General features: G+C 38.0%; 3 protein-coding genes and 1 pseudogene across 8 annotated transcripts in view; 2 read left to right on the top strand and 2 right to left on the bottom strand.

Annotated features, from left to right (window-relative positions):
- The window catches only part of LOC146367892 (dynein axonemal heavy chain 8-like), a 42512-nt pseudogene extending 28414 nt beyond the window's left edge, over positions 1-14098 (bottom strand). Inside the window, exons 1-9 of the transcript XR_014797554.1 lie at positions 13611-14098; positions 12254-12359; positions 12019-12153; positions 10806-10890; positions 10359-10510; positions 6875-7058; positions 6618-6781; positions 6202-6378; positions 135-248 (exon numbers count right to left, since the gene is read on the bottom strand). The product of XR_014797554.1 is annotated as a dynein axonemal heavy chain 8-like (transcript). The remainder of the gene's footprint in view (positions 1-134; positions 249-6201; positions 6379-6617; positions 6782-6874; positions 7059-10358; positions 10511-10805; positions 10891-12018; positions 12154-12253; positions 12360-13610) is intronic.
- Positions 939-6134, bottom strand: LOC146367893 (uncharacterized). Its single transcript, XM_084912007.1, has one exon. The coding sequence runs from the start codon at positions 5724-5726 to the stop codon at positions 4104-4106; it is 1623 nt and encodes a 540-aa protein (XP_084768133.1). The 5' UTR covers positions 5727-6134; the 3' UTR covers positions 939-4103.
- Positions 14099-14171: 73 nt separating the features above from the next.
- Positions 14172-17819, top strand: calr3b (calreticulin 3b). Its single transcript, XM_084912008.1, has 9 exons — positions 14172-14341; positions 14724-14825; positions 15136-15339; positions 15430-15524; positions 15647-15856; positions 15952-16065; positions 16173-16316; positions 16404-16496; positions 16619-17819. The coding sequence occupies exons 1-9, from the start codon at positions 14245-14247 to the stop codon at positions 16829-16831; spliced, it is 1272 nt and encodes a 423-aa protein (XP_084768134.1). The 5' UTR covers positions 14172-14244; the 3' UTR covers positions 16832-17819.
- Positions 17820-18668: 849 nt separating this feature from the next.
- LOC146367895 (epidermal growth factor receptor substrate 15-like 1) overlaps positions 18669-27241 on the top strand; it is a 21623-nt gene continuing 13050 nt past the window's right edge. For 3 of the 5 annotated variants that reach the window (XR_014797612.1, XM_084912555.1, XM_084912557.1), the window contains exons 1-12: positions 18669-18905; positions 19345-19386; positions 19537-19626; positions 19727-19774; positions 19869-19964; positions 20139-20204; positions 20304-20429; positions 20529-20588; positions 20670-20954; positions 22127-22284; positions 24675-24840; positions 26344-26429. Coding sequence is in view for 4 of the 5 variants with exons in the window: in XM_084912555.1 (XP_084768681.1) it covers positions 18879-18905; positions 19345-19386; positions 19537-19626; positions 19727-19774; positions 19869-19964; positions 20139-20204; positions 20304-20429; positions 20529-20588; positions 20670-20954; positions 22127-22284; positions 24675-24840; positions 26344-26429 (1250 nt within the window). In the remaining variant the exon portion in view is untranslated. The remainder of the gene's footprint in view (positions 18906-19344; positions 19387-19536; positions 19627-19726; positions 19775-19868; positions 19965-20138; positions 20205-20303; positions 20430-20528; positions 20589-20669; positions 20955-22126; positions 22285-24674; positions 24841-26343; positions 26430-27241) is intronic. The other 2 variants (XM_084912556.1, XM_084912558.1) reach the window with 2 other exon arrangements.

The following is a 27241-nucleotide window of genomic DNA, read 5'->3' on the forward strand; positions in this document are numbered from 1 at the left end:
TCATACTTGGCTTGTGCTTTAACATCAGTTCATCAACAAAAACACTGTTTGGCTCAGAGGTAAAACTTTATTTAATACTAAAAATTCTAACAATTGCAAGTTCTTAATGGAAAGGAATTGTTGACTGTACATACCGGGTCACTGATGTAGAGAGGTTGAAGAACTTTCTCCAGTGTGTTCAGGAATTTCACATTGTCTTTTGCCTCATTGGCACACCTTGTTATCCTAGTATCCAGCTTCCGCCACATCTACAGAGGTACATGTTTATGACAGTGATGAAGGTAATAATATATGTTGTTTATTGTAAATGTTTGTTTATTGTTAAATATTTCAAGGAGTAATTTAAATTTCTGATTTTATTATAATTATTATTATTGTTACATTTTTAACACATTTTGTTGTACATAAAATAGAATCAATATCCCCTGAATTATATGGTCACCATGCAAAATATTATTAAAAATACACAAAACACAAATCACATTTATGGATCCATGATACATCATAGAACAGCGAAAATTAGTAATTACTGATCATTCAGGAATAATCTTACTATTATATAATTTGCATGTAATTTTTATTATATATATCAAATAGATTCAGTTTTTCATATTGCATCTATACACACAGTGCTATAGATGCAATATGTCTGAAGGTATTTTTTTTTAGATTTCGATATTGTTATTGTTATACCAAAGTTATTATTGTATAAGTGGGTCTAATGGCATCATAAAAACAGAATAATAACTAAATACTAAAATACTAAAAACTGTGTAGCACAAATTATTTTTTTAGGCAAGGCAAGGCAAGGCAAGTTTATTTGTATAGCACAATTCAACAACAAGGTGATTCAAAGTGCTTTACAGAGACATTAGAAACAAAAACAAATAAAAAGCATGATTTAAAATTGATTAAAACAAGCAGACAAACTAACTAACTAATTAACAAACAAACAAACAAAACAGTATATAAAATCAAAACAGATAAAATCAGAACAATAGATAAAATCAGTAGTTAAAATGTACGTTTTGAAATTTAAGCTTAAAAGTGTGGATTTGGTGCTTTATTCAAATGCAGCTGAGAACAGGTGAGTCTTCAACCTGGATTTAAATAAACTGAGTATTTCAGCTGATCTGAGGCTTTCTGGGAGTTTGTTCCAGATATATGGAGCATAAAAGCTGAATGCAGCTTCTCCGTGTCTGGTTCTGACTCTGGGAACTGATAAAAGACCGGATCCAGATGACCTGAGGGACCTGGAAGGTTCATACTGGGTCAGGAGGTCACTGATGTATTTTGGTCCTAAACCATTCAGAGCTTTATAGACCAGCATCAGAACTTTAAAGTCTATCCTCTGACGGACAGGCAGCCAGTGTAAAGACCTCAGAGCTGGACTGATGTGGTCCACTTTTTTGGTCTTAGTGAGGACTCGAGCAGCAGAGTTCTGAATGAGCTGTAGTTGTCTGACTGATTTTTTAGGTAGACCTGTAAAGATGCTGTTACAGTAATCCAGCCTGCTAAAGATGAATGCATGGACTAGTTTTTCCAGGTCCTGTTGAGACATCAGATCTTTTATCCTTGATATATTCTTGAGGTGATAGTAAGCTGATTTTGTTATTGTCTTAATGTGTTTTTCTAAGTTTAGGTCTGCATCCATCACTACACCCAAATTTCTCGCCTGGTTTGTGGTTTTTAGGTGTATAGATTGAAGTTCTCTGGTGACCTGTAATCGTTTTTCTTTGGCGCCAAAGACTATTACTTCAGTTTTGTTTTTGTTTAGCTGGAGAAAATTGTGGCACAACCAGTCATTAATTTCCTCAATGCATTTACCAAGAGCCTGTACAGGGCTTCGGTCTCCTGGTGACATTGTGATATATATTTGTGTGTCATCTGCATAGCTGTGATAGTTTATTTTGTTGTTCTTTATAATCTGTGCCAGTGGGAGCATGTAAATGTTAAACAGAAGGGGTCCCAAGATGGAACCTTGGGGAACTCCACATGTGATACTTGTCTGCTCAGATGTGAAGTTACCTATTGATACAAAGTATTTCCTGTTTTCTAAGTATGTTTTGAACCAGTTTAGTACAGTTCCTGAAAGACCTGCCCAGTTCTCCAGTCGTTTGAGTAATATGTTGTGGTCAACTGTATCAAATGCTGCACTGAGATCCAGTAAAACTAAGACTGACATTTTTCCACTGTCTGTGTTCAGACATATGTCATTGAACACTTTGGTCGGAGCGGTTTCAGTGCTGTGGTTCTGTCTAAAACCTGACTGGAAGGCATCATAGCAGTTATTCTGTTTTAAAAAGTAATTGAGCTGTTGAGAAACTGCTTTTTCAATGATCTTACTTAAAAATGGGAGATTTGAGATCGGCCTGTAGTTGTTCATTTGTGTCTTGTCAAGATTGTCCTTTTTCAGTATAGGTTTTATTACAGCAGTTTTTAGTGGTTCCGGAAACACACCTGACATTAAAGAAAAGTTGACGATCTGTAACAGGTCTGACTCTAAAGTCTTTGAGACCTTTTTGAAGAAACTTGTTGGCAGGACATCTAAACAGCAAGAGGAGGAGTTCAGTTGACCTAAGATGTCCTCCAGGTCTTTGCTGTTAACAGGGTGAAACTGTTTCATGGTGTTTAAACAGTTTTTCGGTGGACACAGTACATATTCTGGATCAGCTGTTGATGTACCAATTGCTTATCTAATCTTTTGGATTTTTTCTGTGAAGAATTTGGCAAAGTCATTGCAGGCCATGGTTGAATGAAGTTCAGCTGCCACTGGCACAGGAGGGTTTGTTAGCCTGTCAACTGTAGAAAATAAGACCCGAGCATTATGGCTGTTTTTGGTGATGATGTCAGAGAAGTAGGACCTCCTTGCACTCCTCAGTTGTATATTATAATTGTGAAGTTTCTCTTTATAGATGTCATAATGAACCTGGAGGTTTGTTTTTCTCCATCTGCGCTCAGCTTTCCTACACTCTCTTTTTTCATTTTTCACTAGTGTGGAGTTTCTCCATGGAGACTTCTTCCTTCCAGAGATAACCTTCACCTTAATGGGAGCAATAGTGTCCATTACATTTAACATTTTAGCATTGAAGCTATTGACGAGCTCATTGACTGAACCTCTGGACAGGTCAGGTGTTAATGGGAAGACCTGGTTAAAGATCTCACTACTGTGTTCAGTTATACACCGTTTTGTGATCACTGCTGTTGATATATTTGTGTGGGCTGAGATTTTACTTTCAAAGAAAACACAGTAATGATCAGACAGGCCCACATCAGACACAGTAATGTTTGAAATGCTCAGGCCCTTGGAGATCAGTAGGTCAAGAGTGTGTCCTCTATTATGTGTGGCCTCTGTTACATGCTGAGTCAGCCCAAAGTTGCCCAGAGTGTTACTCAGGTCTTTAGTCCCTTTGTCCTGAGGGTTGTCCACATGGATGTTAAAATCCCCAACAATAATTACACAGTCGAAATCAACACAGATCACAGAGAGCAGTTCACTGAGGTCATTAAAAAAAGTCTGTGCAGTATTTGGGAGGCCTGTAAACACTAAGAAACACAACTTTGGATGGGGCCTTCAGCTGTAAAGCCACATATTCAAAAGACTGAAAACTTCCAGGAGATAGCTGCTTACATTGAAATGATTCATTAAATAAGACAGCAACCCCTCCTCCTCTCCTGCTCACCCTGGCCTCACTGATAAAACTGTAGTTAGGAGGGGTCGTCTCGATGAGAACAGCTCCACTATTAATTTGGTCCAACCAAGTTTCAGTTAAAAACATAAAATCAAGGCTGTGCTCAGTGATTAAATCATTAATTAAAAATGTTTTCCCAGCTAAAGATCTAACGTTTAATAAAGCCAACTTAAGTGTTTTAGAGGCATTACTTGTCCCCTCGTGTTTGGGAGCAGTCTGTGGCACACAAGGTATGTTTACTATATTTAAAGATCTTTTAGAGTGCAGCTCTCTGTGTTTTGACCAGGCCACATGTCTCCTTCTGTCACCTAAAAGTACAGAGATTTTAAAACCTTCTAGTAAACAGGGTCCCAGCTTCTTCTGGGAAAAGTCACCACTGCCATAATCCACGCAGCCCGGACCCTCCACACATCACACATCAGACTGCGGAGACAGAGCATGAAGGTGGTAAGGAGGAACTAAGGGGGGCGAGGCTGGGCAATGTGACCTCGATTGCTCTGTTGAGGGTGGGGCTCGATGGCGAACCTTTGGCTGCTCTGGTGGGGGGTTTATGGGGGACAAAAAGGGATTGGGCCGGGGGGTAGATCTGAGCCCAGCATTGACTCGCTCCATCATCTCCTCAGTGAATTTCAGGTGTGGGGAGGAGGGAGAAAGGGAGGGGGAGGAGGGTGATGGGGGTGATGGCCTGTCAGGGGTTTGGGGGACTGGGGAAGATCGTGGTCCCTGGTCCTGGTCCTGGTCGTTGGTGTTGTTGAGAGAGTTAGAGGCAAATAGGGACCCCTCTTCTTGCCTCAGATGTCTCTCCTTTCTGAGGCTTTTCCCGGGTGGGGGCAGATGGAGCTCCTCCTCAAGGTTTCTGCTGGGCTTTGTCTGTTCTTGGAGTACTGTTTGTTCCTCTTTATGAGATAACTCCTCGTTTATCTCAGCCTTGGCACCAAGCACAGATGGATGGCGTATGGAATAAAACAAGTTGGAGGTGAACAGTTTCACCCCTGACTTGTTAAAATTAAATCCATTTGCTTTAAACAGATGCCTGCGTTCCCAAAAAATATTAAAGTTGTTGATAAAATGCACTGAGTGGTCAGCACATGCTGATACAAGCCATTTATTCAGTGTAAACAACCTGCTGAATCTCTCGTCTCCTCCTCTGACCGGCGGTACAGGTCCACTGATGAATACAGCTGCATTCAGAGAGTTTACAGTATTTAATAATCCAGTAAAGTCCCGTTTCAGAACCTCCGACTGTTGTTTGGACACATCGTTTGACCCTGTATGCAGAACAATGTTTGTCACAGTTGGATATTCATCTGCAATTTGGAGAATTCTCTCCTTCAGGTTGTTGACCATATCGTTAGGAAAGCAGAGGACTTTAGTGTTCTTACAGCACATCCTTTGTACATCCTTTACGGCAGAGTCACCCACAATCAGAGTTTCAGGCCTAGCCTTTAGCTTTCCCTGTGGCCTTTTACTTTTCAACAGATTTTCAGACCTTACTTTGCTACTTTTAGATGGATGGTTGTCCGATATAGATCCAGGGTCCTTTGATAGTGGAGCAAATCTGTTGTGCAGTTTCACATTCAGTTGTTTTGGAGGTTTGTTGTTAACCTTCCTATTCACGGTTGTCCAGTCCTGTTTCCTCTCGTATACAGGGGTAGAAGAGCTTCTCTGTCTCGTAGGAAGTGAAGGCCAGTCGGTTTCAGAGATTTCAGCTCGCTGTGCCCTGCCTGTGATACGTCCTCCCTCTTCTAGGAGACATGATTTATGTCTTGGTTTTGCACCAAGACAGTCCAAGGGGGGATTATCGCTTGAGGATTCATAATAGTGCACAAAGTCTACTTTCTTGGTCATGTTATCTGTGCTCCTTAGCTGTGTACTAGCTTGCTCATCGCCATTGTTTTGAATCAAAGGCAAGGTTGTTTCATTTCCACACAGTCCATTTACCTCCACGTTTACTTCTAAGCGATGAATTTTTGTCTCCAGTACTGCAATCTTCTGCAGGAGGCTGTGGTAGTCATCTGTGGAGAGGGAAGGCATCTTGTTGCTAGTTAGCCTAGCGGTTAGCACCTTTCCAGGCTATTGAGGCTGCTCGGTGCCCAGACGCTGTAATCATTTTAGTGAGGAAAAACACCTATTAGTGTTTGCCTCACTTTCACTGTTCATTGTTGTTTCATTGTTATGTGTGGAGGAGCTGTCTGACACCAACCTACAATAAAATGTTTCCCTTTGCTGATTTTAGAACACAAGGTTTTTATTGAAAGAGTTTTATTCATTGAGCATATGTTTGAAGTGAGCGACTGACTTTGCATTTTTGGACACACGTGAACAAGATTAGAAATAGGTATATCAGAGGTATATCAGAGGTGTGGTAATTAAAAAAATTATATCGTGCAACAAATAATGTTGTTACAGTATACCAGTACATACATTATACTGCCAAGTATTATCTTACATTAAACAGTGGACATAAAAAAAATACTATAATAGTGTGACTGACACTGAGAATGAGTACCTTTACAGTTTTGGATCTGCTAATATGGAGCACCATCACCACTGTCTTGCACTTTTGGCTTTTGATGTGAGTGATGATAGAGTTGAACCTTTTAGACATTCCTTTCCAGTGCTCTAAGTCACTCAGTGGCCCTTCTGAATCAGCTCCTTTTCTCAGCTGATCACTCTCTATGAGGACCTGATGTACACCGAAAGGGTTACATTAATTCAGTCAGTACTCTACAGCAAGCCGCTACAGCAAGTTTTTCTTTTCCTTTTTTTCCTTTTCAGTCTCTTCTTTCATTTCCTTTCTCTCATACTAACAAAATATATACCATTCATTTATGAAGTCATCATCTCTGGCCAGTAAACTGTATTCCTTGAAGCCATTGGTTCATAGGCTGCACTTCACTTGTGCGTTTTAATGATTTAACAAACCTGCTCAATTTCCTTGCACCACTGCAAAAGATTTTTTTCCAGTTGATGGACCATCTCACAGTTGGCAGCTGCAGTTTTCATATCATTTAGGCTGGCCAGTTTAGAGAAGTCAATATGTGTGAATGTAGTCAGATGAACAATGTACTTGTTGCTTATATGGATTTCTGCAGGACAAACATAACAAAGTACAAAATTATTAAATTATTGAAACCAGTCATTTAGCTACAGTATGTTGTTCTGAAGAAACATTTTTTTACCTTCTAAGGAGTCAAGACAGCGTTTTATTGTGTACATTAAGTTCTCTTTACATTTTACTCCATGTCTGGACTCTATAGTGCCCCAGTTTTGTGGTGCATCGAGAGCAGGCAGTAGAAAGTTGTAAGTGTTCCTTATTCCTTTCAGGAGGCCGTCTCTGGCATCAACTACTGAAAAAAAGATCTCCTACAAAGTATGGAGACAAGTCACCCATAACGTCATAAAAACCAAAGCCAAAACATCTGTGATACAAATCAAAGTATTTTAAACAGATTTATTTTCTAACAGCTGTACAGTTACATTGTAAATAGGTGTGGACGTCAGATTGTTTTATAATGTTAGTGAAACGGTTGGATGTCAAATGTGACCTCAAGATTTAAAAATATGTTAAGGAAGGAGGGTTAGACCATATTAGCTTTTTCCTAAACTAATACAGGGAATGCTGAAAAGTAACAAGTTTATTATGTGATGTTTATTATGTGAACACAAGAATTATTATGTGGACGCAAGAATTTCTCCGCCATGGGATCAATAAAGCCTTATCTTATCTTACATAAACTGCTCAAAAAATAAAAGGAACACAAAAATAAGACATCCCAGATCTGAATGAATGAAATATTCTTATTAAATACTTTGTTTTTTAGTAGTTGAATGTGCTCAAAAATCACACAAAAATTATCAATGGAAATCAAATTTCACAACCCATGGAGGTCTGGATCACGCTCAACATTAAAGTGGAAAAACACACAACAGGCTGATCCAACTTTGATGTAATGTCCTTAAAACAAGTCAAAATGAGGCTCAGTAGTGTGTGTGTGGCCTCCACGTCCGTGTATGATCTCCTTACAACGCCTGCGCATGCTCCTGATGAGGTGGCGGATGGTCTCCTCGGGAAGCTCTTCCTAGACCTGGACTAAAGCATCCGCCAGCTCCTGGACATTCTGTGGTAGATGGAGCGAGACATGATGTCCCAGATGTGCTCAATTGGATTCAGGTCTGGGTAACGGGCGGGCCAGTCCATAGCATCAGTGCCTTCATCTTGCAGGAACTGCTGACATCCACATGAGGTCTAGCATTGTCTTGCATTAGGAGAAACCGGCATATGGTCTCACAAGGGGTCTGAGGTTCTCATCTCGCTACCTAATGGCAGTCAGGCGAACACATGGAGGGCTGTACGGCCCCCCCAAAGCTTTGAGCAGACACATGCACATTTGTGGCTTGCTGGAGGTAATTTTTTAGGGCTCTAGCAGTGCTACTCGTGCTCCTTCATGCACAAAGGTGGAGATAGCGGTCCTGCTGTTGGGTCTGTGGTCATCACCTGCAGAACCACTCCTTTATTGGGGATGTCTTGCTAATTGCCTATAATTTCCACCTGTTTATTCCATTTCTACAACAGCATGTGAAATTGATTGTCAGTAAATGTTGCTTCCTAAGTGGACAGTTTGATTTCACAGAAGTGTGACTGACTTGGAATTACAATGTTTTGTAAAAGTGTTCCCTTTATTTTTCTGAGCAGTGAACACAAAGACATATAAAATGCACAATTAGCTTTTTAAAAATAATTTCCAACCCAGATCCTAAATCATGTCTGTATGTCCAATGAAAACTTTACCATACTGCTGTCCTCTGAATTTAAAACAGTTAAACATTGTGTGTTTAAATGGGATTTTTTTTTTCACAGATAAACCATTTTCTTTCAGCATATAAAGAAAATTCTGACATGCACTTGGAAGTAAGTGGGACTTTTATTTGATATGTTTTATATGTTCTATTGTGAATAAAGTATGGCCTTATGAAACTAAGGAGATTATGATTTCTGTTTAATTTACATTTTACACACTGTCCCAACCTTTTTAGAACTGGAATGGTTATAAAACCATATATCTATATTATATATATGGTTGTTAGGTTGTTAGATATGATTTTATAACGATTTTATATGGCAAAAATTGTGCATTTTGTTTAAATGTATATAAAAAAAATATTTGTTTTTTTTTATACCATTCCGATTCTGGAATGGTTTGGACAATGTGTAAAATCTAAATAAAAACATAAATCATAATATTATTAGACAGTATCTCACAAAAGTGAGCACACCGCTCACATTTCTTTAAATATTTTGTTATATCTTTTCATGGGACAGCATTGAAGATATGACACTTTGATACAACGTAAAGTAGTCAGTGTACAGCTTGTACAACAGTGTAAATTTCCTGTCCCCTTTAAATCAACACACAGTCATTATTGTCTAAACCTCTGGCAACAAAAGTGAATACACCCTTAAGTGAAAATGTCCAAATTGTGCCCAATTTGCCATTTTCCCTTCCTAGTGTCATGTGACTCGTTAGTGTTACAAGGTCTCAGGTGCAAATCGGAAGGTGTGTTGAATTTGGTGTTCAATCCAACTTTATTGATAAAGCACTTTAAAAACAACATGGTTGACCAAAGTGCTTCCCAGTAAAAAAACAGTAATAAAAGTTAAAAACCATACATTAAACAGACAAAGAAAATTAATTAACAGTAAAATAAATGAATGAATGAAAAAAAAATCAAATAAATCAGTAAATATTGAACGTGAATAAAACAGACAATATAATAGACAATAAAGAAAACTAACAAAGTAAAGAAGATTAAAAGCAACCCAAAACTGATTAAAACTGACTACAAGCTGACTCTGGTACTACAACAAGAAAGCCCGCAAACAGTTTGCTGAAAACAAGCAGACTAAGGACAATTAGTCAGTAATTGTGATCTGATGAGACCAAGACAAACTTATTTTGTTCATATGGTGTCAAGGATGTGTGGCGGCAACCAGGTGAGGAGTACAAACACAAGTGTGTCTTGCCTACAGTCAAGCATGGTGGTGGGATGTCACTGTTTGGAGCTGCATGAGTGCTGCTTGCACAGAGGAGCTACAGCTAATTGAAGGAACCATGAATGCCAGCATGTACTGCAACATACTGAAGCAGAACATGATCCCCTCCCTTCAGAAACTGAGCCACAGGACAGTATTCTAACATGATAACATCCACCCATCTCCATGATGTCATCATGATGTCATCATGGAGGGGTGGAAGAGGATTTCAGTGGCACCCTGTGAAGCTCTAGTGATCTCCATTCCCAACAGAGTTAAAGCAGTGTTGGAAAATAATGAAGGCCACACAAAATATTGACACTTTGGGCACAATTTGGACATTTTCACCGAGGGGTGTACTCACTTTAGTTGCCAGCGGTTTAGACATTAATGGTTGTATGTTGAGTTATTTTGAGGTGACAGCAAATGTATACTCTTATACAAGCTGTACACCGAGTACTTTACATTGTATCAAAGCGTCATATCATTAATGTTGTCCCATGAAAAGATACAATAAAATATTTACAAAAATGTGAAGGGTGTACTCACTTTTGTGAGATACTGTATATGGATATTTTAATTATATAATAGTTATAGAAACAAACCACCATACAAATTCAGTACCCTCTTACCTCATGTACGTTTTCAGAATCCACAGCTATGTCCTCTCTTGTCCGTATAAAGTAGCAGCAAATACCTGTCAGGGATATTTGGGACAAATCGGGCATAAACAGCCTCAGTGTTTTTTCTCCTTTTGCAGCACCAGGATATGAGCGACCACACTCTGCAATAAAATAGAAATAATTTTGGAAGAAAATTAAAAAATGAAAATGACACATAAAACAGATCTTAATTCTTTCTGCTAAAACTGGGATATTTCACCAGCACAGGGATAAAATCATTAATTATCACGTGAACTTGGTAAAAACTCCAATTATAACTGGCCTTGAAAATCAGAAAAGTAAAATACTATAATCCTAGTTTGTTTTAAATTAGTGGTCAGTATTACTTAGTATGAAATAAAAAATAAGCAGGATAACATGTGACAGTCAAATACTGGAGTCGAGATTTATTCCAACCTGGTCCTGGCACTGCAGACTCTTGATACACAAAGGAAATGGTTTTGCAACCTCCTTTGGCAAAAAAATGATCAAAAGCAGCCAGCTATTCATGATAAAGAAAGAAAAAGAAAGACAAAAAATTGTGAACTGAAAAATGTGTAACTGTATAATATCAGATGTGTTTAAACCACAATTGCCATATCAACATAGACAATATAACATGTGAAATGTATGAGATGTTTTGACTTTTGCTTGTTCCAGTTGTACTAGCAGCAGCCAAAATATACACTTCTGATTATGATATTTTTTGCTTTTGATATTTTGCTTCTAAGGAGCCAAATGTTCATGTATTCTTTTAAGGTTGCCTTGAGCAATAGTTCTCCAGACTTTCTGAAAGTCTTTTCGAAGCTTTTCTGTTGACATTGACTGTCTTTTCTAGTCAAGTCCTTGCATCAGACCATTCTCCGAGAAACTATTTCTTTGTTTGTTGATCCCTGACCTATGAATCACTAAAGGGTAAAAGACTTAACTCAGTGGATGAACCAGGATTGTGTCTATACATAATAGACGACTTAGACGACTTAAAGAACCGATTTAAAATTGTACGTTTTGTTATTATCAGCCTGTCCAAAAACACATAATTTTTGGACAAGGTTTGACAAGGATACAATATTTTTTTGCACCACCTATTTGATTCTCAGTGAACTATTAACTGAAAACTTGGTCCTTCAGTTAATCTATCTATTTTTCACTGAAGCCTCAACAGAAATGGGATCAGTAGAAGGATGGCTGTCAAGAAGCTATTCTTAATTAAAGGAAACAGGGAAGAAAAGGCTGAGGTATGCAAAATTACACAAAAACTGCTCTGAAAATCAGTGGCAATAGGTTTTACAGAGTGATGAATGATAAATATGAAATGATTAAAACTGTTGTTAGTATCTACGGCAATCAGGAGAGCGGTACAACGGTGAGTGTCCACAACCTGTAAAACACGGTGCAGGCTTTGGTATTATTTGGGGATACAGCCAGTGGTGTTGGGATCAAAATTGATCGAATTATAAACACAGAAAAGTAATCTCTGATTGCTGCCATGCAATACCATCAGAAAAGTGATTGACAGTGGCTTCTTTTTTCAGTATATCAATCATCCTAAATACACTGCCAGTGCAATAAAAGTATATCCGGATAGAATTTTGAACATAGTTTGTCAAAGTATATGGGAAAAACTCACAGAAGACGAATCTAAAATAAACTCCTCTACATCTGTTGGCGATAGGGCCAGTCTCTCAGCCAAGATGTCAATGATATACTTGTGTGCAGGGGTGAGGAGCTTTTTTCGCTCTTCTCTTGCCTCCTTATATTTGGCCTAAGAAATACAATAGATGTTAATTGTAGTAATTTTAACTGCTCCGACAACAAAAGTGGTTGATGTCAGTAAGGTTTCATTAAAGCCATTATCAATTTACCTGACATCCAGCCTCGTTTGTATATACTTCTTCCATCGTATTGTTTGGCAGGAGGACTCGCCTCCTTGATGTTTGAAAAACTCAGTGACTCTTTGACTTATTCTGCCTGGAGGAAAAAGAATTAATGAAATGTTATGAAAATGAATAACCAACTAACTCCAAAGTAGAATACAGTATTTGCCTCTTCCTCTTTTTTGCATATTTGTCACATTTTCATGTTTCAGGCCATCAAAGAATTTTAATATTAGACAAAGATAACCCGTGTAAATATACAAAGCAGTTTTTAAATTATTGTATAATTTATTAATAGAAAAAGCTATCCAAACTTCATTTTGTGGAAAGCTTAGGTCAATTTCACTAGTCCCTCCCAGGCCTGCTTACTGTCAGACCATTTGAATCAAAAACCACTTGAAAAGAATCTGTCTGACAAAGATAAGATAAGATAAGATAAGATAAGATAAGATAAACCATTTTTAGTCCCACACGTGGGAAACTTTTTGGTCACAGCAGAGAGTACGTTTAAGTTTAAGAGCAGTATAAGTTAAGAAAAACACAACAGAATAGGATAAGATAACCTAGAATAACATACTATACAACAACAATAAAGTACTATATACAATAGAATAAAGTGAATTTGGCTAAAAGATATCAAAAAAGCAAGATATCACTGACATCTGTCAGTCTGAAAAGGGTTACAACGCCATTTTTAAGTTGTTTTTTTTTTTCTTAACTTTAGTGAGATTCATTATCCACAAATGGAGAACAGTGGGGAACCTTTCAAGGAGTGGTGGGCACAGCAAATTAGTTCAAGACCTCACTTGCTTCAGGTAGGGTCAGGGTCAATAATAACAAAGAGACTGAACAAAAATGGCACCTATGGAAGAGTTTCAATGAAAAAAAACCACCGCTGACCACAAGAACACAAAGGCTTGTCTCACATTTACCAAACAAAAAACCAAACGAAACAAACAGAAAAAAACATCCTGAAGAGCCACAAAACTCTTGTAAAATACATAGTACATATTTTTTCTGAAGGTTTGTGTCTAATTACATCTGACATAAAACTAATGTAGCACCATTAAAGGAAAATCACGCACACTTGGTGGTGGTAGTGTGATGGTCTAGGGCTGAGCAAAGTATTAATTAAAATTGTATCAGTAAAACAGAACTGTGTTTCAGTCAAAGTGGCACTGAGGATAATATAATTAATAAAAAGTTCTTCTTTCTTTAGTCTTTTAGCTTTACTGCCATCTGAACGAGCTAACTGGATTATTTATTACAAGTTGGAGACTTGTTATCGAGGTCATATCTTACTTATATAATTCTAACCTTTGATATATATATATTCTGCCCTTACCAAAACTTGGTCATCCGATAAATGGTAGCTTTCTGTTGGGCACATGTTTGTGCCAGTTTTGTTTTAAGTAAAAAAAATAGTATTTTGTTTCCCGTTTTACAATCGTGGAAGTCACTTCCAAGTCCTGCAGTCGTTATGAGCCGTTACTGATACCTGCTGTTATCGCAACAGTTGAAACGAGGTGTCACGAGCCCAACCGTTACCACACGTTATAAATGTTAATATTCACAGTAAACGTAAAACACTTTCTCAAAGCGTTTTTCATAGTTTGGGGGGACTTCTTGTAGTCGTATTGCTGACCGTCCTCTTGAAACACGTCAGATAAATAAACATTCACAGGATAGTCATTACTTTACACTCTTTATTTGTTATTACCACCCTCTACAGGGTGGTTCCCGCACCAACACGACCGACATAACTCAAACAACAACTGATCTTGGACCAGGCTACGGACAGGACATATGTTTCGTGGTCTACTGTGATTGGTCCAGCCACACCGTCTGTTTGTCCAATAGCGGGTAGACATCTGTTCGCTGGAGCAACTCTAAAATATTCCCCTCTCTTCCTCCTGCACAGTCTTTTTGCTGTCCTGCCCGGCGACGCTCCTGCAGAGCTGCTGAAAGTTGAGCTGAAAATGGGGAAAATGCAAGTCTTAGGAGTAATTGCAGTAATATTAGCAGTGTACTGTGTACATGCGAAGGTTTACTTTCGGGAAGAGTTTCTGGATGGTGGTAAGTTGTGCAGAGAATTTTTATAACTTTGCAAGGTTAGCACTTCACTGCCTGTTAGCTTGACTTTCAGACATCGTTGTGTCACAAAAATTGTTGTCTAGACTGTGAGTCCTCTCAAAAATACCACCTTTTTCCGTTAAATAACCGAAAGTGCATTGATAATTGGCAACATTCTTTAAGGTCGACGGGAGCAGACGTAATATCGATATCAGTTAATAATCGTCGTCCAAGTTGCAGTTAGTGAAACTAAATTTCGACATTGACAATTTGTCGTCGCATCTACAATTACTGGGAAATTGTGAGACGATTTTTATGACGTACCATGCTCTATTGGCGCGGGAGTGTTAATCCTCAGCAAACTTACTGGTTGTTTTCTGAACAGATGAATGGAGAAGTCGCTGGGTGAACTCCAAGCACAAGTCAGACTACGGAGAGTGGAAACTCACGGCTGGCGACTTCTATGGCGATGCAGAGAAAGACAAAGGTATATGTTCGGACTTTCTAATGTAAATCTTCATTACAAAGTTTTCTTTTGATCAAAATAGCATTTACTGTTGTCCAAAAGACAGCGAGGCACTTGACATTTAATGTGTTCCTGTTTAAGAATAAATAAATAAATATTTCTATTATAGAAGTGAAAATGAGTCATTTGATCATAATAAGCAGTAGTAATGTCTCAAATAGCCCCTACAAAGTGCCCTCATGTCTGATTTCCATTATGCTTCCTACTTCTTTATTTTTGTTTAAAGCTGAACAAGATATATTTAGTTTTGGTTTGATACTTTCATTTTCAGGTCTGCAGACAAGCCAGGATGCACGTTTCTATGCGGCCTCTGCCCGTTTTGATTCTTTCAGCAATGAGGGTAAGCCTTTGGTCATCCAGTTTACAGTCAAGCATGAGCAGAAAATCGACTGTGGTGGTGGCTACGTGAAGGTCTTTCCTGCGGACTTGGAGCAGACTGAAATGCATGGAGAATCCTCTTACTACATTATGTTTGGTAAGTAATAATGACCTGTGTGATTTACAGTGCTTCCAGCTGTCACTGGATTTGATACGTGTAATAATTAATTTTATTCCTTTCCCCTAGGCCCTGACATTTGTGGCTACAGCACCAAGAAAGTTCATGTCATTTTTAATTACAAAGGCAAGAATCATCTCATTAAGAAAGAGATTAAATGCAAGGTAATTCTTGTGTTTTGAAGTCCATATTTTTAAATGGAAACCTGCTTCTGCACCAAAGGCTTTAGTCTAAACCCTGCTTTTTTTCTTTCTTTTTTTTTGTTTGTTTTGCTTTTTCTTTCTAGGATGATGAGCTGACCCACCTGTACACACTAATCCTGAATCCAGATCAAACCTATGAAGTAAAAATCGATAATGAGAAGGTGGAATCTGGGAGTCTGGAGGATGATTGGGACTTTCTGCCTCCTAAGAAAATTAAGGACCCTGAAGCCAAGAAGCCAGAGGATTGGGATGACCGTGCCAAGATTGATGATCCTAGTGACACAAAGCCTGAGGTGAGTAAACTCAGTACAGTCATTCTACCACCTCTTACTTTGCTCTGCGCAAAGTGTTGTTTATTTTAACCTCAGTATTTTGTGTTTTTCTCTAGGACTGGGACAAGCCAGAGAATATTCCAGATCCTGATGCTAAAAAGCCTGAAGACTGGGATGAGGATATGGACGGAGAGTGGGAGCCACCCATGATCCCCAACCCAGAGTACAAAGTAGGCTAGAAATTGATCACCAAAATACTTTAATATTAATATATAAAATACTTAAAATGCTTTTAAATTGCATTACTGATAACCCTTTTTAACTTCCTGTATTTCAGGGAGAATGGAAGCCCAAGCAGATTGATAACCCCAACTACAAAGGAGCCTGGGTGCATCCTGAAATTGACAATCCTGAATACAGCCCAGACTCGAACATCTACAAGTTTGACAACATTGGTGTTTTGGGTCTTGATCTTTGGCAGGTGAGACACGGTTCATCTTTTAAGGTATGTGGTAGCGGCAGTTGAGCTACAGTCTAACAGTTTTGGTTTTTCCCCCTCCCTCCTCAGGTGAAATCTGGTACAATCTTTGACAACTTCCTGATCACAGATGACGTGAAAGAGGCAGAAGAGATTGGAAAGGAGACATGGGGTGTGACAAAGGTCTGGCCTTATTCTTTTTAACTCATAACTTGTTGTTCATGCAAAGCACAAAGTCTGCCCTGATGAACTACTGCTGTGATTAAAAGACTTGGTTTTTTGTTGTTGTTTGTGATTCCTTACAGGAGCCAGAGAGAAAAATGAAACAGGAGCAAGATGACCTGAAACGAAAAGAGGAGGAGGAGAAGAACAAAGAGCAGGACACTGAAGCTGCTGATGATGATGAAGATGAAGAAGAAGAAGAAGAGGAGGAGGAAGAAGAAGAAACGAAAGAAGAGACAGACGAGGCACTTTCAGAAACAGATGAAGAAGAAGGAAAGCTTAAAGATGAGCTTTGAAGGGTTGTTGGCATAGAATTTCTTTGTTTGTTTTTTTGTTTTTGTTTTTTGTTTTTTCCCTTTTTTGGGGGTGGGGGTGCTCCCTCAGGAACTGTCCTATATTTCCCAGGGGTATTGTGGCTGCTGTGCATCCTTTCCCTGAGATTTGGACACAACCCAGCTAAAGGGTGATTTGCAGTAGATTGGAAGGGGGGGGCAAATGGTTTGTAACATACTTGGGGTCTTTCATTTTGATCTTGTTAACCCTGAACTGCTGGATTAATTCTAAGGTTTTCCACTCAAAGTACATTCTTTATTTTGTAATAACAGATAATAACGATAAACCGTCACCTGCTGTTTGCTAGATTGTTAGATTTTCTTAAACTAGACCACAGACTGTATATAAGATTAATCTATGCAGTCTGTGGTCTGCATGTCTACTTTTTTTGCAAATACCCTTTTTTTTTTTTTTCTTTTTTCTTTTAGGGTGTTTGAAAGAGCTGAAACTGTAGTAATTATATTAAATTAAGAACATCAGCCACTCAGATTTCAACGTTAACTCTGAAACAGAACATACAAAGCATAAACCAAAAGTTGTGACCATAAAAAAAAAAAAAAAAAATGTGAAGAGACAAATCAATACTATGATGACTTCTTTTGGTTATGTATGCAGCACTGTCTTTTTCTTTTGTCCCCACACTCTGAATTGAATTAATTGATTAGGCATGAATTGATGGGACCTGCATCATATTTTGAAAGTCTGGACAAACCGGTGGTGAGCCCCTGTGTGTGTCTTATTTTTATGGGACAGAATGTTATTGATGCCAAAGTTTTTATTAAAAGATTATAACCTTATTGTCCACTGATATTTTGTGTGTGAGTTCAGTTTAGAAGCACTGCTTGTGGTTTAGATGTAAATTAGTGGACTCCACGCCAACTGTTTCAAAAAGGAATGTCAAATGAAGTTTCATTTCCTCCATCTGTGAATAAAACTCTTCTAAAGATTCAATTCAATCAATTAAGAAGTTTCTGTTTATATCCAAGCTTGGTATGAATAAATATACTTTTTTTTTTTTTTTTTACAGAAAATGCTGGAAATTTAAAAAACAAAACACTTGATTGTCAAATGCATACTATTTTTTTCCTTATTGTTTCACCCAAGAGCAATAGATAAAATATTCATACTGTGAAAGTCACTTCATGTCAAGGAGACCATACATGTTAATGATATCTAGTGCCTGCTTCATTATATCTTCCCCAGAAAAAATTCTGGAGAAGTATAGAAAACGCTAGTATTTGGGGGCCTGTAATCCATGTGTCTTTGGGTTAACTACAATTACACTTCACCTAAGAAAAGATATATATATATATATATGTGTGTGTGTGGGTTCTGAAATGTAGTTCACAAATAGCCATGGAAATTATCTGGTGTGAACTTAAAAACTGAAAACAAAATGTGTTTATAAAAACAACAGTAACATAAGTCTTCATAAAATTTGCCTGTTACTTTGTATGATTTTTGGTGTACCACATCTCGAAAAAATGAATGTGGGACTAAGGGACATCTGAAGAATTAAAACATAAGACAAACTATTTAGCGTCAATCCAGTGACTGCATTAAACTGAATGTTTTTCTAATTCATTAGAGACCTTAAAGGACACTAAAGCTTGGATTTATGGGCTTTATCCACTCGTGTATGTCTTAAATTTCTGTAAAACTGTTCTTTGGGATTTTAATAGAGACGCAGCAGCGACGTCATCCCTGTAAGAGCCACGTGTTGTCTGCAGCCAATGAAAATGTAAGACGTTGTAGGACCGGGTACTAGGGGTTAAAAAATGCCGTGCAGTCCCAAGTAAAGTTGGACACCTGCTGACCACACATGCAAACGATCCCAGGCATGAAAACCTCATTTCATTTTAATAGGATTCAAATTTGCGCAGTTGCTCTGCAGCTCTGACAAGGGCGCGGTGTCCACACCCACCGGAACCGCGGTCCCCCGCCGGTCCCCAGGCGCTCGCGCCCGCTCCCTTTAAGGACTCTGTGCGCACTCCCGAGACACCAGGAGACATGGCGGCGTTCATGACTCTGAGTCAGGTAACAACTCCAAACAGCTCAAGAAAAGTAATAAAATTTATTAGAAAGCGTTAACATCTGACAGCGACGGCGGTTATGTGATCTGACTGCTTTAGGTCTTCATAAGATAGGGTGAATATAAACTACTGTGAACGCTTTATTAAGCTTTCGCTGTCAACTAAGTTGACAGGGTTAGCTAGGTTAGGATAGCAAAGTTAGTGTACGCTTTAAAGGATGAGGAAAGCGACTGCTGGCGAAGACAGTAATGAAGCTAGTGTAGAGTGTGGTGTTGTTGAAAACAAAACACGACTAAGTGGCAACTAAAAAAAGATGGCCTTTACTTTATGAACTAACTATGTTGGAAGTTTGTTGCCATTGAAATTAGCCATTCGTTTTCTAGCAACTTAATTTAGTATATTTGATGCTTAATACACATTCATTTGTAATTTGTTTCCTTCAGTTATCAAGTGGAAACCCAGTTTATGAAAACTACTACAGACTGGTAAGGTCTACGTTGTTTGCTGTTGCTCCCCACCTCACTTCAGATCATTTACTGTGCATTCATCTCTGTATGATCTTTTATGTAACCCCATTCTTAAAGACACTAATATCCTCTGTATCCTCCTGGTAATTTCCTCATGATTCTTTATAGCTCGACCCAGGAAACGCAGGCAAAATATCAGCTGGCGATGCAGCTCAGTTTCTTAAGAAGTCTGGCCTGTCAGACAGCACACTGGGAAAGGTGGGTAACAATGTCACCTACATGTACACACAACACACAGTCATGTATTTGACCTAACTAAAATCTTGTACCTTTGCATTTATTTATGTACGTATTTTAGATTTGGGATTTGGCAGATTCAGAAAGAAAAGGCTATTTGGACAAGCGGGTAACGCAGAATTTCTTTGTAAATTTGATGGTATTGTCGTGCTGATGCATGCAGAAAAAACAGGATTTGTTCTGCTTTCTTCCTCTTTTTTTAGGGTTTCTTCATAGCTTTGAGGCTGGTGGCATCTGCGCAGGGTGGAAATGACATAAGTCTTCACAATCTCAACCAAAACTTAGCTGCACCCAAATTTGTAAGTTATAATTACAAATAATAATAATAATTATAAATAACTCCAAAGAACTGAATTAATCAATAATGTTATGGGAATTATTTCTGTGGATCATATGAAAACTTCATTATTTAGTGTCTTAGAAAATAAGTTGATGCATTTCATTTCACTCTATTTCTTCTTTTTTTCTTATAGAAAGATACAAGCAGCCCATTACTAACTGTTTCAACAACAGCATCTGATTCACAGTGGGCCATTAAGGTAAAATGTTATAAGGTTTCAAGAACTGTCATGAGGATATCACAGAAAAATGGGCTTGTCACCTAAACTTGAGTTTGTTTGTTTTTCTTTATTTCCCAGCCTGATGAAAAGGGAAAGTTTGAGGGAATTTTTGAGAGTCTGTTACCTGTGAATGGCCTCCTCTCTGGTGATAAAGTCAGGCCTGTTTTGATAAACTCCAAGCTACCTCTGGATGTGTTAGGAAAGGTGATGTTACATGTCAAGTAATACTATGCAGCCTTTTTTTGATATAACTGTAATTTTAACAGTTTGTTAAAATTGAGCACTTACTCATTGTTTGTGCAGATTTGGGACCTAAGTGATGTGGACAAAGATGGACACTTGGACAAAGAAGAATTCACCGTGGTAAACTGTGATTCCGTACTGACATATTATCTGGGTTCCCTTCTTAATTTGTAATAATTGGTTATACTTTCCATTTTACAGGCTATGCATCTTGTGTATCGCACCATGGAGAAGGAGCCGCTCCCCACTAGTTTACCCGCTTCCCTTATCCCCCCTTCTAAGAGGAAGAAGACTGGGGTTGGACTTCCAGGTGCTGTTCCCGTGCTGCCTGCTCTGTCTGGCCTTGGAACTGGTTCAGCTCTTCTCAAAGAAACTTTACGCAGCACTTCTCCTCTGGTCAACACTACTCCCCTCGGCACTGCTGCTCTCTTTGGCTCCGGTGCTGCCAACCTTTCTCCAAAACAGTCCTTTAAGTCCAGTTCTCCGGTATGTTGCCTCACATTGCTTGTGTGGACAGTATTATTAGTCGAAGATGCGCAAATGCCTCTTTTTGGCCGTTGAGTCATGTGATTAAACCTAATATATAATATCAATGTAATGGACAGCACAGTGATGTTGCTTCAAAAAGTTTCTGGGTTTGAACCTCCTAGGGTTGGTCTTTGCGGAGGTTGCATGTTGTACCTTTACCTGCATAAGTGTTTGAGTCCTCCAGTTTCCTCCCACAGTCCAAAGAGAAGCATATTGTGTCAATTGATGATTTTAAATTGGATATGTGCATACAATTGAAGCACATAATAAAGTGCTCTCTGAAGCTGATGTTGGTGGAAAGCACTTTAAATGATCATATCAGATATGACCATGCATATCAAACGAATGGTCACATGACTATTCGTTTGATGTAATGAGGGAAAAATCACTACATTTGTTTGTTTTTTTTTTCTTGGTTCTCTCTACGTGTCACAAGGGCAGATTCTTAACTCTTAAACAAGCTAGGTTGCCATGTATTAACTGTCTTTTGTTGCAAATGGGTAGACTTGTTTTGCCACATTGTTCTGAGCATTGTTCAAAGGCCAACCTCTCTCTACCAGGATACAGCTTCAGGGATTTCAATTTTGGAGAAACAGGTTTTCTTGAAAGTAACGAGTAGCAATACTTGTACTACCTTTGTACCTTGACCACTTGATCAGTTGTTATGTTGTTCTGTCTTTTTTTTTTTTTTTTTTTTTTTTTTTTTTTAAATTCATGGCCCTTTCTGCTTCTTTAAATGCTTTATCGTATATTTTGTTTTTTAATAGTTTGTTTTTTGACAGAAATAAAATGCAAGGTATGAATTTCATCTTTGCATTTTTCATTAGCTTGATTAGTTACAGTTTTAATGTCTTGTGTATGTTATACAGTTGTGTGAATGTTTGTGATAGGGCCGTGAGAAAGCATCCTGCATCCTACAAATGCAGTTCCATCTAGCTGAGGACTGTTTTTTTGGGGGGTTTTTGTTTTGTTTTTACTGATCTGTTTTAACCATTTCATTGTGCAGATTCACAAATTCCTCTTGTTGCGTGAAGTAAACCTGTCTGCACTGAAGAAGAACTGTGTGTTTGTTGTATACTGAATGCTGTGTTCATCATTTCATATCACACAATGTCTTCTGTTGTCTCTAGCCGGCGGTGAACTGGGTTGTACCAGTGGCTGACAGAGAGAAATATAAAGAAATTTTCAAGAACACGGACACTGACAATGACGGCCTCGTCAACGGCGGCGATGTCATCGAGCTCTTCATGAATTGTACGCTCTCCCAGACGATGCTCGCACAGATATGGTAAGACCACAGCTCAGACATATTTAGAGATTTTGTTTGTTGGGGTTTTTTTGTATGTTGTGAATAACATGTTCCCAAAGCACTACAGTGTAAGAAAACACAAGCAAATTACATTTTCTTCATTACACCCTCACAGTGGCTTTTAAAATACAATAATTCATATATGGTTGAAGTGCAGACTTTCAGTTTTCATTCATAAGGGAATCAATAAAAGTATTACATTAATCATTATTAGGATAAAAATCCTTTACATTTAATGACTGCCTGAAGTCTAGAACACATGGGCATTGCCATATAGTGTCTCTCCTCCATTGAAAACCTCCGCCAGGCCTTTACTGCAGCCACCCTTAGTTGCTGCTTGTTAGCAGCTCTCTATGCCGTAAGTTTCGTCTTCAGTTACTGAAAAGTATACTCTGTTGGGTTGAGATCAGGTGACTCACGTGGCCATCAAAGAATATCCAATTTCTTGCCCTTGAGAAACTATTCGGGCTCTTTTGCAGTTTGTGTTGCGTTATTATCCATTTGCACTGGGCACTGTGTTGCTTACACATTCATAAAGGTGTTTGATTGTATGTGTACCTCCTGGAGAGTGTTTTTGATTTAGTTATATGAAAAATGATGGGTCATTTCTCATAACCATAGAAATAATTCTGTCATCATGAACTTCGGGTGTTCCTGAGCTTTCATTTGCATTTCTTCTTATTAGGAGAGAACAAGTTTGTGGATTTGACCAGTCCTAAAATTGTTGCTATCTCTCTGATAGGTTTTATCGTAACATGTACATTTAAAATCCACTGTGTTGGTGTCACAAAAACTGTTTCATTGTTCAAAAAGTTATAGGCCTAACTCTTTTTGATGCCATTGTGTTAAATTGGTGAAGATGTCAACATTTTCATACATTTTTACACTTCGTCCTGTTTTGATTCGATTCAGTTTTGACTCTGTCAGAAATATTATAATTCTGATAATTCATCTTGCATGTATACTGTCGAAAGAACTCTCTAAACATTGTCAGTTAAAAATGCATCATTCCAAATTATTTGACTATTTCTGTGCAATTAAGAAGGAGGTAAAAAACAAACAAACAAACAAAAAAAGAAAACAGAACTGACACTTGTGAGACATTGTCAGAGGTGTAAGCATCACAGCAGATGCCTTTGTGTCAAAGTAACTGAGGATAAAACAGAGAAAAATGTGAAGGAGATTTTCCTGGCCTGATCTTTTATAGCATATAACCCCCCTGAAAATACACTGCAGTAGATCAAAAACTAAAGAAACCCACGAATCAACATGTGGACATTACCTGTACAAAGACTGATGCTGCTGAAGCGAAACAGAGCAAAGTTACAGAGGTTTTATCACTATCGGAGGTTATTTTGGGGAGAGAAAAAATCAGAAGCTGACAACAATGTATACAACAGACTGGTGCGTAATAGGCAAGTGAATAATGCAGGAAAATAGATTTTTTTAATGGGAAACTGGTCTTAAAGTATAGAAGTATATTGGTCAGAGAGTGACGAAGCCTGCAGTTCAGAATCTGTCAGATGTCGGCTTTCAGCACCCGACATGTCCATGTACGAACTGTCGGGTTAACGACGCTTTGTTTACATCTTTTTGCAAAATCCGTTTACCTGCTCTTTAATCATTTGCTGTTTTAGCTGTTTGGCAATTGTTGAAATGTTTTTGTGAGCTTTTAGCTGAGATTCTGGCTTTTATGGCAAAATACATTTATATTTAAAAATTAATTTTAAATGAGTCAATATCAGATTATTCAAATTAAAATCGATTTGAATGGGGAAATCGATTTTTTTTCTTCTCTATTTTTAAAAATACAAACATAGTCAGGAGGATTCTCCCAGATAAAGCTATATAGCACCATCTTGTGGCCACTTAAAATTAGATTCAAGAAGTTTATTGTCATATACACCGCAAAACACAAATGGTTACAATGAGCAATGAAATTCTTACTTTGCAAGTTCCCTTCACACAACTAAATACACAAATGACTAAAAAATTAAATAAACCTAAGAATAGAAAATAATAAAGTAAAGCGAATGCTGTGTACACAAGAGTAGGGTGTAGTTAAAATTTTAAAAGGCAGTGCAAATATTTAAATTGTTTATATTGTATGAAGCTGTATTATAGTGTATATAAATGTTCAAATTTTTGTTCAAATAATCTGAGTTCAACCAAATTACTACATTTGGTCTAGAGAAGTGGAACAGAAGTGTTTTTTTTAAAATGATTTAAAGGATGCTCACTTAACCAGAATAAAATGGACCATTTTTCCGTGGTAACCACTCAGTGGGGATTTGTATTGTAAAAATTGCTGATATTATTGCTCAGAAGTATGTAATAGGGTGAGAAAAATTTCTCCTCTTCCTCCATAGGGGACTTGCTGACACAAAACAAACAGGCAAGCTGAACGAGGAGCAGTTTGCTCTAGCCATGCATTTGATCCAACAAAAGGTCAATAAAGGCATCGACCCTCCCTCTACTCTCACTCCTGACATGATCCCTCCATCAGAACGATCTGCATCATCAGCTATGGGCTTTGTGAGTTCTGCCTATACCATATTCCAACACTTCTTCATCTGTCGGTTTGCCAGTTTATTACAATTTGTTTCTTTTTTTTACAAAGTGCTTATTAAAAATTTGCATCTGTACCGTCAGCGTGTTTACCTTCATAACTTATGCTATTTAAGTGGTTCTTATTTATTGCTTTCTAGTCCTCAAATGCAAAACTGTTTTTTTGTTTGTTTGTTTTTTAATTGTTTACAGATTTTATTCTTTTGCCTTGTTGGGATCTTTTCTATCCTGTCTAACAGAACTATGTGGGGTTTGTCTTCTGTGAGACCAGAACTTGGTTTCTTTTTTAAGGTGCACATTGTGAGTAGTTGGGCCTTTGCCACAAGGTGGCGCTCTTGTTCTATTATATTCTCTCTCTCTGTTCCAAAGACAAGGTGAACAATAATATGGGAACATTTAAAGTGCAAGTGCTGCCACCTGCTGTATTTTCATCATCACTGGCTTGACATTTTTTGATCTTCAAGGAAACGCAGCATAAGAGAATACCGTTCTATTATATTACAGAGGATATAATAGAACAAATAATTTTTAATATGAGTAGAGAAATGGGGCCACTGTTAAGTGGGCAATCAAGTAAACCAGCATGTAACCTTTTATTTAAATTTATCTGGGGGGAAAAAACATGAATTACCATTACCAAGAAGTTAGCTTTTTATTTTTCAATGAGTGTAAAAGTAAAATTTAATCTGTCTGAACTAAGTGGGTTTAAGCTTGACTGCCAAGGTTAGGAAAACAAATCAGTTACTCCAGTTGAGCTTTTCAGACCAATCATGCTTTTATTATTAATATTATCAGATTAATGTCATCATTACAGTAAATTCTAAGAAACACAATTTAATTTAAATGCACTGAAATTCTGGGCCAATAACAACTTTATAAATAGGAAATGAACCAATAGCTGATGCCAACACCATCAGCTATCAGTTATATTTCTGTATTGTTCTGCTACAATTGTGTAGCTCTCATGGATAGTCTCCTATTTCAGGTGAAACACGAAGCTTAAATAGATTATGTGTTGTCTTGGTCTGCTTCAGCAATTTTGCGAATTGCCCAATATTTTTGTTTAGGCTTCTTGATATGGCATGGGTCTGTTTAACAATGAACAGTCTTCCACAATTTACTGTTGCATTGAATTCTTTTAAATAGCCTTGTGTGCAATTTATGTATCGTCTGGCTGGCTTGCTCCTACGCTAACTGTGTGAGCTGTTTGTATTTCCTTCCTCTGACTTTTGTTTCTTTAGACACAACAGCGGGGAGCACCTCTTTCCCACTGCATATCACTCACATCTTCCCTGACCTCTTTTCCCTCCTTGTACTCCTTCGCCTATTAGAACAGATTCTTCGTCGTTCGCCTGTCCATTTCCCAGTCCTAATCAACTGTTTCTGTGCTCCCCTCCAGTCACCCTCATATCTTCTCTCCTACCTTTTTTCTCCGGTCTAACTCGTCTGTCTCAATGTCTCTCGCCTCAGGACGGTATCGGCTACACAGGGTCGACAGAGCCGACAGGTATCAAAGAGCTGGATGACCTCAGTAAGGAAATATCTCATCTGCAGAGGTGAGCCCACTAAACCCTAACTAGCAGTAGGGACAGCTTTGTTTCGCTTCCTGTGGGGAAAAAGTAGACAAGCTTTTAGTAAGGTGATGTTCTAGATCAAAGTTTTTTTTCATACTATTGTACTGTTTGTATACAGGATGCATTGTATTCAACAGCTGTCAACATACTTCTCACTATACGGATTGCTGACAAACATGAAAATGAATTGCAGTAAATGGTTACAGTTGACTACACCTTTGTCTGTTTTTGGACTGTTAAATATATTTTTATTATCACAAGAGACATTAATACAAGCTCAGTTGAAGTAGCATGCTGCTTTTTGATGCTACTTTATTTTTTCTAATGTAATTTGGCACCAGGGTTTAATATAATCATTACCCCAAATGGCCCAGAGTATGTTTAATTTAAAAAACAAAACGAACAAAGACCCCACACAAACAACATGTTGGGCAACTTGATTAACTGGCTGCTGGCCTTTTCTGGCTATTGACAGCCGTCCAGGAAATCATGGTCATGAGTTAACATTTGATGTAAATAGTTTTTTCTTGCAGTCAGTATTTTCACCCTATGGCCAAACACTTGTGGTGTAAGAAGGAAGCAACTAAGAGAATGTGTCAAAGAATAGTGTATAAATACTGCAGCGTATGGAAGGTGCAATCGTTCCATTAGCATTTACAATTCAAAATAGATTTGTGCATACTGTAAAATACATTTATAAGCCAATAAAAAGTATTAAAAATTCATCTCAAGTAACCTTTTTTTTTTTTTAACAGTGCACTTGATAACGCACCAACAGTGACATAGTCATAATG

Source organism: Perissodus microlepis, chromosome 18 (assembly GCF_051167445.1).
Source record: "Perissodus microlepis isolate ML-2025 ecotype Zambia chromosome 18, ASM5116744v1, whole genome shotgun sequence".
Classification (NCBI taxonomy): domain Eukaryota; kingdom Metazoa; phylum Chordata; class Actinopteri; order Cichliformes; family Cichlidae; genus Perissodus; species Perissodus microlepis.